This window comes from Lycium ferocissimum, chromosome 7 (genome assembly GCF_029784015.1).
Source record: "Lycium ferocissimum isolate CSIRO_LF1 chromosome 7, AGI_CSIRO_Lferr_CH_V1, whole genome shotgun sequence".
In the NCBI taxonomy this organism is placed as follows: Eukaryota; Viridiplantae; Streptophyta; class Magnoliopsida; order Solanales; family Solanaceae; genus Lycium; species Lycium ferocissimum.
The window spans coordinates 9905130-9915360 of NC_081348.1; the positions used below are offsets into that span (position 1 = coordinate 9905130).

The 10231-nt window shown below is 35.1% G+C and overlaps 2 protein-coding genes across 3 annotated transcripts in view; one reads left to right on the forward strand and one right to left on the reverse strand.

Moving 5' to 3' along the window:
- Positions 1–10231, forward strand: part of LOC132063298 (autophagy-related protein 8i) — a 31672-nt gene that overhangs the window by 18687 nt on the left and 2754 nt on the right. The gene's annotated exons all lie outside the window — the stretch shown is intronic.
- Positions 1256–4146, reverse strand: LOC132063299 (uncharacterized). 2 transcript variants are annotated; one of them, XM_059455781.1, is made up of 3 exons: positions 1953–4146; positions 1782–1863; positions 1256–1553 (listed from the first exon to the last, which is right to left on the reverse strand). In XM_059455781.1, the coding sequence occupies exons 1-3, from the start codon at positions 1998–2000 to the stop codon at positions 1441–1443; spliced, it is 243 nt and encodes an 80-aa protein (XP_059311764.1). In that variant the 5' UTR covers positions 2001–4146; the 3' UTR covers positions 1256–1440. The 2 variants fall into 2 exon arrangements, with proteins under 2 accessions (XP_059311764.1, XP_059311763.1); XM_059455780.1 differs by having other exon boundaries at positions 1701–1863.

The following is a 10231-nucleotide window of genomic DNA, read 5'->3' on the forward strand; positions in this document are numbered from 1 at the left end:
TTGTTCTCATGATAAGTTGATTACATCAGCTAATGTTGGGACTGAATCCCCTAAATTCTGAAAAACATAAAAGGTGAATATAGGCTCCTTCACCTACGATGTGATGTCTTAAAAAGATGCATCTATGAAACGGTCACATGTGCGTTTATTGTCAACTAGCAGTTTGACATTTACGAAGTTGCTTGCTCAAAATAATTGAGTTGGAAGCACAATTTTCAGAATATCTAATCAAGACAATTCATCTTGATAATGCTGGTTTATATCTAAGCTGGTTTGGTATTGGATGCTTCCATAATATAGATAAACCACTGCTTATGAGAACAGAGCTTCAGATGTTGGTATGAGATATAATATATTGCATACAACGGAACTTGCATGCTTCAGACCAATAAATTATGATAAATTCTCCCATCATAATTGGTTCAGGGTCAGGAACTAGAAACTTCCATCTTATAGCTTTTGATGTGTAGTATATGATTAATTGATATACTATGATGCACACAGATGGATTTCCCAAAGAAAATGGGGATATGTGTTAGTTTTTCTAACATAAGGGGGAGAGAATATGCAGCTAAGAAATATGTTGTGAATTATCATCAGTATGATCCTCAGATAATTCAAGTCAAATGCTGGAAGCATTTGCTGACCCAACTATTTCATATTTCATCTGCAAAATGCTCCTAATGTCCCTGAAGGACCGAGTCTACAGCATGCATGGAGCATGGTAGAACAATCGGTTCAGCAAATGATCAAAATAAGGAAGCAATGTGCTCTTGAAGATCCTACGACATAACACTTCATGAAACCTTATGAGAAGTTGAGGTACCTGAAAATACTGAAGTGATGAGATCTCAGTAAGTTATGTCGAATTGCTAACCGATACAAAATGATATCTCGTCGACGATATCTTTGAATTTAGGGGTGACAATTGGGCGGATTGGGTCAAATTTGGGCGGGTCAAACAGGTCAAAGCAACATACGGGTCAAGACCCAACCCGCCCAAAATTTGTTTGGGTCAAAATGAGTTGGGTCAAAATGGATCAAATAAAGGGTTATAACCTAACCCGCCCAACTTGACCCCATTTTGCCTCCTTTGTTTCTTTCTCTTCAAATTTGAATTCATATCCTATCAACATAACAATATATCAACTTATATGTGTACGTGATGTCGTGATCGGTTTAAGATCTAGTACGTAATTCATCATATGGTTATCAGAAGAACCTTTGCAAATTAAGGTTGGTTGTCAACATAACTCACAGAATACCTCAACAAAATTCAACTCATTTCATACATTTTCAGTACATTAAAAATCAAAGGTTTTTCCTCCAAAACTTAAAATAGAATTACATAATTGCTAATTCTTCAATCTCTTTTCCTTCAGGATAAAACTTAAAATAAAATTACATAATTACTAATTCTTCAATGTCTTGAAAATTTCTTTAGTTCAAGTGCCTCTTTCCATGTCTCCTGCAACACTTTCTCAGTTCTTCTAGATTTGCAAATCGACAAACAATTCTCAGCTGAAACTTTAGCAAAACTCGACAATACGAATCTGCAGAAAATAAACAAGAATATTTAAATAAAAATGCCTCAACAGTAAGAAGAAAATGAATCATAGAATTCTCTCTTAAGTTTCCTCTATATCCATGGATTACACTCTTTACAGTAACTAATGTAAAGATGAAAATGTGATTCTCACTCTTTCTATGGATAATCCAGAAAACAGTGCAGAACAGTACACAAGAAGATGGCAAGCAACAGTGTCTCTGTTTTGGTTTACCTATGCCATAATAGTTATCAGCACCAAGCGACAATCTTCTCCACATCAATTTCAATATCATCTTCGTCAGAATCATGAGCCACTAAAAATAGATAAAAAAGAATTGATAACTATAGAGAAAGAGTAAGAAAAAAAATTGACATAAAACAGATCAATAATAATAAATTTTACCTCCTTGTCCGTAGAGCCAATCCTGAGCACATAACTTAGCTTCCGCATTTTTACGGTAAGATTGAACTTTCATATTTCCTAATTACTCGTCCTCCAATACTGAACGTTGATTCAGACGCAACAGTACTAATAGGTATACTTAAAACATCTCGTGCATCATTGATAGCTCAGGGTATCTAATCATGTTATCTTTCCAAAATTTAAGTACATCCAGATTTTCATTTCCCTTTCGGACAAGTACAGGCTCTTCCAATTGTGTTTTTTCCGAATTAGATTTTGACTGACTCTCAAACAAGTCATACACATCCATTACATCTCTTACTTCACTATCACATCCATCAACAGTACTTTCCACCAATGCGCTATTAGCTGCTGGAGATTTCACATACTCCTTAAATAATCGATGCAAATTATCTTCAACAACCTTCACTTTTTCGTTACAAGACAAAAATCAAGCTTTAAAAAGCAGAATTTCACAAACTTTAACTTGTATCGAGGATCAAGAACGACTGCCAAAGATAAAATTGGAGTATACTCTTCCCAATACTTTGAAAATTTCTTTTCCATTTCCTCCGCCATTTCCCTGATATCAGAGTGTTGACTATTTTTCTCTTCTAGTATCAACAAATTCATTCCCACACGTTTTGAAAAAATAAATTGGCCGTCGGATATTGGCTTCCGGAGAACAAAGTAGTGATTTCATCAAAAGGTTTTAGGAATTTGGCAATTGTTCCTGCCTTATACCAATCCATTTATGAAGGACAGCATTGAAAATTCACATCAAGTAATTTAAAGTCAAAAAAGCCCCGACGATAAGAAATCGCACTCGCAATCATAAGAAACGTATAGCTCCATCTTATAGGCACATCTTGACGCACTTTCCAGGTCAACTTCAATCCAAGATTCTTGATACAATCCACAAACTTTATTATCCTCGACTTAGAACCTTTCACATATTTAATACTTTCTCTTATGTTAAAGATGGAAGCCTCTATTGACTTTATACCTGCTTTCACAATCAGATTTAAGATACGATTTGCACAACGAATATGGAGAAAGTCCCGTCACATACCAAAGAATCCATCAAGTTTGAGTGCTCTTTCAAACTATCCACAATTTTCTCATTGTAACTTGCATTATCTAAGGTTATCGAAAATATTTTCTTCTCGATTCCCCATTCCTTCAAAAATTTAATCAATATTGGCCCCAAAACATGACCAGTATGCGGAGGAGGCACATGACGGAATATCAGAATCCTCTTCTGTAAAATCCAATTCAAGTCAACATAATGAGCCGTCAAACAAAAGTAATCATTTAAGGTAATTAATGTCCACAAATCAGTACTCAAGCACACTCTACTAGGAATTTTTGCAATTTCATTATGAACTATTTTTTTTGCTTCTGATATAATTTTAAAACATCAACCTTTGAAGTATTTCTTGAAATAGTCTTGACAGTAGGATTCAAGAAACTAAGTATCTCTCTTATCCCTTCATATTCCACAAATGCAAAAGGTAAATTATGCCTTACTATAGCTTTGGCCATCAATTCACAGAACATTTCATTATTCACAACTGGATAACGACCCGATTCTGACACATGGCTATGGCGTTTAGCTCTATGACGCTTTAAATTTGAAGTTCCAGCCGTAGAATCGGCTAAATATGCCTGACCACATTCTTTAAATTTTTCCCTAAACCTACTATCCCGATTAGTGTCAAGTGGTAACTTCCAAAAGTGATCCCATACCTTAGAAGTCTTCCTACATACACTTGTGGAGCTGACTTCAATCGACCCCTTCGACTTCATCTATATGTTTCATCAATTCCGAGGGATTGCTGATATACAAGACAATCAAAACAATTATGAGCAAAGGACAATTCCAAGAAAATAAAAAGAGAAATAGCAATTCATAATCAGAACCGAAAATCAAAAAACTAAAAATATATATAATCATTAAAAACGGGAAAAGGAAAGGGTCACTGACTCACTGCTACAAAGAACATACTGGAAGCAAATAAAAGAAAAGAAAAACTCAAAGTATATTCAAAATGAAAATCAAAAAAGCAGTTTAAAAATAAGAGATAAAGTTTGAATTTTCGCATTATTTTAGCAAGAAACAAAAACCCATATCAGAAAAAGCATTCATATACATGATTATTAAGTTGAATGAAAATAGAATATAACTGCTATACCTATACAGAAGTAGGTTCCAAGCAGCAATCAATGGGACAATTGCACTATGGGACAACTTAGAAGTCAACAATAGTTGAAAACAGGGGAATCTAAGGTGTGATAGAAAAAGTGATTTAACCTAGTTGAAATCGTTGGATGTAAAATTGATAAAAAAAAAAAAGTGAAGAGGTGAAGAGAGAGTTAAATGATTTAACCTAGTTGAAATAAGTTTAACCCATTGGGCTGAATTGGATGTCAACTCGCTGGGTTACACTTATTAAGCCCATTTTTGACCCACTATCCAGCGGGTCTTTTTGGGTTTAACCCAATATAACCCATATTCTATTTTATTATTAACCCAGCCCATTCAAATCTAAGTGGGTTGGGCGGGTTGGGCTGGTTGGGCCCACTTTTGCCAGCCCTATCTTTGATACAATATGGCACGCAATATTGTATAAGATTGTGAGGATCCGAGTTCTACGTCTCTTAAAGCATGCTGACGCCGAAATAATTACCAGGTGGTATGATACATCTTGGTAAGTGTAAACTTTATTGGACCTGTAGTCTAGATATTACAAGTTCTTAGGGAACTTGTTCATAATCCTTATATGGATTATATCAGATAAGGTGAATGTGATTTAATCACCTTAGTGAATATTCATTAATGAAGGGAACAAAGATAATCATGTTTACCCTTGTCTCTTTATGATAATCAGAACCTTTCATATTGTTGTGCAAGTTGATGACTTGACTATTATTGGAGCTCTTGAAGAGTTTCAAAAAGTAGTAGATTATCTGCTAAAAGAAGTTGAAATGAGAAAATTATATTTGTCCTGAAGTACCATATATTTGTGCAATTGATGCATTTAAATATCTTACTATGACTATGGACATGATGTAGTTTCACTCCTACGTGGAGATATTGAAGCTAGATCAATTGCATATTGCAAATGAAAGCCCTGACATGAATGTGTTTATCCTAACAAATATTGTCAAGTGCTTTGAATATGCAGGGGATTTATCAGATCGACATAAGAGTTCGATCCAGATATGTTATCGATTTCCAGGAAGGATTGCTGTCATACCATGTTGTTTTATATGACAGTCAAATCATAGAAAGATAACAGATGTTTATAAAGCAAGTCAGGAATGTACTTGGCGTGACTGCAACAATACTATATGGCGAGATGTAACTCTATCTAAGGAATGGAGAAACAGATCATCAACCGGTTCGTCAAATGATCATTTGGCAAATCTGATCACAAATGCTCTACCAACCTCAAGATATGATAAGTTGGTATGCAAGATCGGAGTACATCATCTTCAAGAATTATGTGATGCTTTAATCAGGGGGAGCAAAATATGCGTTGTACTCTTTTTCCTTTAACTAAGGTTTTGTCCAATTTGGGTTTTCTTGGGAAGGTTTTTAATGAGGTAGCTAGCAATGCGTATTACTAGATACGTGTACTCTTTTTCCTTTACTAGGATTTTTTCCCACAGGATTTTTCTTAGTAAGATTTTAACGAGGCACACTACCTACTAATGAAAATCCAAGGGGGAGTGTTATAAATACTTAGTATTATGGATGTCCATTCAAATACACATTTTCCTGGATAAACTTGCAATTAAGCAGGCAGCTTGCAAAGCTCATGAAGGCAGGTTTCAAGCAGCTCCCTGAAAAGCCTTGTAGCAGCTTCCTCAGGCTTGCAATCAAGCAAACAGCTTGCGAGCGGCTCAAGCAGGTAGATTGCAAGTAGCTCAGCGAAGCTGACTTGTCGGCGACTTCCGAAAAGCCTCACAAACTTGCTTCTTTTCTTCTATAAGTAGAAAGTCAATTCAGTTCATTTGTATATCAATTGAAACAGCAATAAAATCTCTCTTTCTCCCCCAATCTTTTTGGCTATATTTCTTGTTATTGTGTACTTTTAATATTATTTTATAACAAAAAATAGTTTAAAAGAATTTCACCATTATTGTAAAAGAGAGATGAAATGAAATTATTAAGGCAAGGTAAAAAATGTTGTGAACGTGGATCGAACACGTGACCTTCAGTCTGACGCTCTCCCAACTGAGCTATCCCCGCTTGTTCTTCATATGCCTTATTATTAACTTAATATCATACTTTTGTTAAGTTAATAGCCGTGTTTTTGAGAAAATACATCGACCCCCCTCAACTTGACGTTTTTTTTCAAAAAGACACCTAAACTTTGTGGGGGTCCTATTATCCCCCTAAACAACTCCAAACTCATATTAATATGCCCTTTTTAACTCAATCTCAGCTTGAAGCAAAAAAGTAGCTTTCACACACCAATTATTGACTGCCGCATGCCAAAGTGCCAAAAAATATAAAAGAAAAGAAGAAAATGACCATTTCTTATTAATTATTAAAAAAATAAAAAAAAAAAAAAAGAAACCCCCATCCCCCCCCCTCCCCCACCTCCTTCTCCCTTTCCCTTAACCGTCTCCCAAATAATATATGGAAAAGGACACACAGTGGCCTTTCGACCCAAAGTAATCCCACGTTTGGGCCTAATGCCGCGAACTGGCCTTTCGGCCCAAAGTGATCCCACGCGCTAGCCAACCCAGAAGCCCAAACACATTTTTTTGAAAAAGATCCGACTTTTTGTGGCGACTTTGCCACTAAAGACTTGCTACAGAAAAATCAGACTTTTTAGTGGCAACTAAAGATCAAAAAGTCACTACTAAAGGTCGAAATTCATATTGAGCCTTCGAAAAATATTTCAAAACATGTATAATATGTGATGCTTATATAGTGATTGAGCTTTCAAGAAATATTCCAAAATATGTATAATATGTGTATACTTATACAGTGATTGAGCTTTCAAGAAATATTCCAAAACATGTATAATATGTGTATATTTATACGTTGATTGAGCCTTCAAGAAATATCCCAAAACATGTATAATATGTGTATAATTTGTAAGTATACGTTGATTATACATTTATTATACACATATTATACATGTTTTATGATATAATCAATGTTGTATAGAATATGTATCACTACTGTATATGTATGATACATTTTTTATACGTATGATACACTTTCTATACAAGAATGATACAATTTATATACATATGCTGGAATTATATATACACTTTCTATACAAAAATGATACAGTTTATATACACTTTCTATACAAGAATGATAAATTTTATATACTGTATATATGTGATACATTGTCTAGATGTATGATACATTTTCTATACAAGAATGATACAATTTATACATAAATTATACAACAACGATACATTTTCTACACTTATGTATGGAATTTGTCTAATATGTGAATCATTAGTGTATGATCAATGCATAATGTACATAGTAATGTATAATATATGTATGATTAGTGAGTATAAGTTGATGATACATTTATTAGACACAAATTACACAACAATGATACAAACCTATGATACATTTTCTATACATATACGGTAGGGATACATATTCTATACAACAATGATACATTTTTTATACGTATGATACATTTTCGATACATTTTCTATACATATTTGATCTTTAGTGGTAACTAAAGTTGCCACAATAAGTCCTTTTTTTGCAACAAACTTTTAGTGGCGACTAAAGTCGCCACAAAAGGTCTTTTTTTTTTTGTCGTAAATGGACTGGGCGGGCTACAAATTGGGTTTGGGGAAACTTGGGCCATCAGGTAGGATTAGTTTCACCCGGTTGGCCATTTCCGTCCTTTTCCCAATAAAAAATGGCTTCTTCAGTCCCTCTCCACATACAGATTTTATACCAACACACACCTATACATACATGACACACTCACACACAGAACGGGAGGACCATTTTTCTTTTCCATTCTTTTGCTCCGTTTTTTTTTTTTAAAATCTGCATTGCATCACCGGAAAAAGAGATCGCCGGAGTTGTGCTCATCGGAAAATTTCTCAGGCCCGCTCTCTTCAAACTCTTCTACACTCTCAACCATAGTCATTGTCTTCATCACACCCATTTCTTCCCCTACTAATTTACTCCATCAAAATTGACTATTAAAGAGAGAGAAAAATAGAGAAGAAGGCATTAAGAAAGTTGGTGTCAATGGAGGATAATAGAGAAGAAGACCGAGTTAAAAAAAAATTAAAAAAAGGAAAATAAAAGAATCAGACGTAGGAAAGAAGAAACAAAGACAAAAGGAAAAAAGAAAAAAAAGGAAAAAAAGTTTTTAAAAAGTTAAAAAATCAATTTAATAAAAAAAGTCGTGCAAAAAAATCTTTTAATTTAGCTCTCACTCTCTTAAAGAGAGTTTATATCACTCTCTCTACCACGTGGGCAAAAGGGTGATATTAATTCCATTTAAAATGGGTTCAGGGGGGTGTTAGGACCCGCAAAGTTTAGGTATCTTTTTTAAAAGGCCAAATACATAAGCAGCCCTTTAAACTTGTTATGAATTTTCATTTTGGTACATCAACTAGAGCTTGTTCCTTTAGACACCTAAAGTAAGCATAAAGTGTGTCTATTGAGCAATTCCTCATAATCACATTAAGGTGCGTGTGATACACACACTGCTGATTTGGAAAAGTAACAAATGAAATTAAAACACATGGCCTTTAAATCCTACATATTTAAAATAAAAAAGAATTAAGAATCCCTCAAAAAAAAAAAAATCTATTTTTACTTCACACCCACCCCTGTAATATCATTTTCCCACTGCCCTTATTACATCGTTTTCCCTCCCCCACCCCCCACGTCCGCTAGCCATTTTTGGTAGACTCTATTCATTCTATTTGTGATGCTACTAATTAAACTGTTATTACAAATCAACCATTCCATTGGAGCAAGATGTGCGGAAGGACTTTAAAGTATACTTATATAATCACCTAATTCTAGCTAGTAAACAATGGTGGAACCTAAGAAAGAATGTGCGTTTATCTCTTAAAAAAATATATGACGACCTTACAAAATCAATCTTAATTAACTTTTCATTTCATTATAATGAACTTTTGGATGAAGAAAAAACTAACCCCTTCCTTCATTGGGAGCACTAAATTATTTGCAAAATAATCTGAGTAATGATATATTTTTCAATACCAAAAAAGACTCGTTCCTCAGGGAATACCAGATCTACTCCAAATATGTAATGACCCTTTCAGTCGTTATGAGAAATGTTGGATCACCCCACCAAATAGAACCTTTTCAAGGGTAGAACGAGCTAATAGAAACTTAGTTGTATAAGTCTAAGGTCCGAGAAATTGACTTGCTTGTGTTTGTGGCTAATTTTGTTGTGTCCATCAGGGGGTAACGTAGGGATTAGGATTCTGTTGGGAATTTCGAGGCCATAAGTGAATTCGTATGACGTTTTTATGTATATGTGCATGTTCTGCTTGTGTTTGTGAGGCCTCAGATGAAATGTTGGGTGATAGAGTGGAAAACTGGGCAAAAGTCGAGCTCACTGCCTAAATGGAACCGTTGTGGCGGAGCTTGTACCGCTACAGCGGCACCGCTATAGCGGTGAGCCCCTCGCTGCCAGCGGTCGGCCATTGTTCATGTGTACCTGTGGCGGGCCATGTCTCATTATGGCGATGTCGCTATAGCGGAACATAGGTCGCTATAGCGGAATATGGGCCGCCATAGTGGTGGTCGGATTTCTCTTGGTCTGCTATAGCGGCCACTTGGCCGCTATAGAGAGACCGCTGCAGCGGTCGACGGGGGGCAGAATACCGTATTTTAAATACTTAGTCCCACATTCTTTATTCATAAAACTCCAACACAGTTCCCCACAAGCACCTAGGGTGAAATTCCAAGGTAGGGCAAGAATACTCTTGAGAGGTAAGTCTCATTCATCCCTTTCAATCATTCCGTGTCATCTTCATGAGTATCATCTGTTGACACCCAATTTTGTCCCGCCTCTCCTCCGAAATACCTATTTTTAGCAAATTTAAAAAAAAAAAAAAAAAAAAAAAAATTTATATTTTACTATAATTATTAACCTCTTATAAATACCGGCGTTTCATTATTCTATTACGATTTTTACTAGCTATTATTATTATTATTATTATTCACAATTTTTATCATTTCTATTTTACCAGCTTATGCACACGCATCGCATTTATCTTCACGTAAT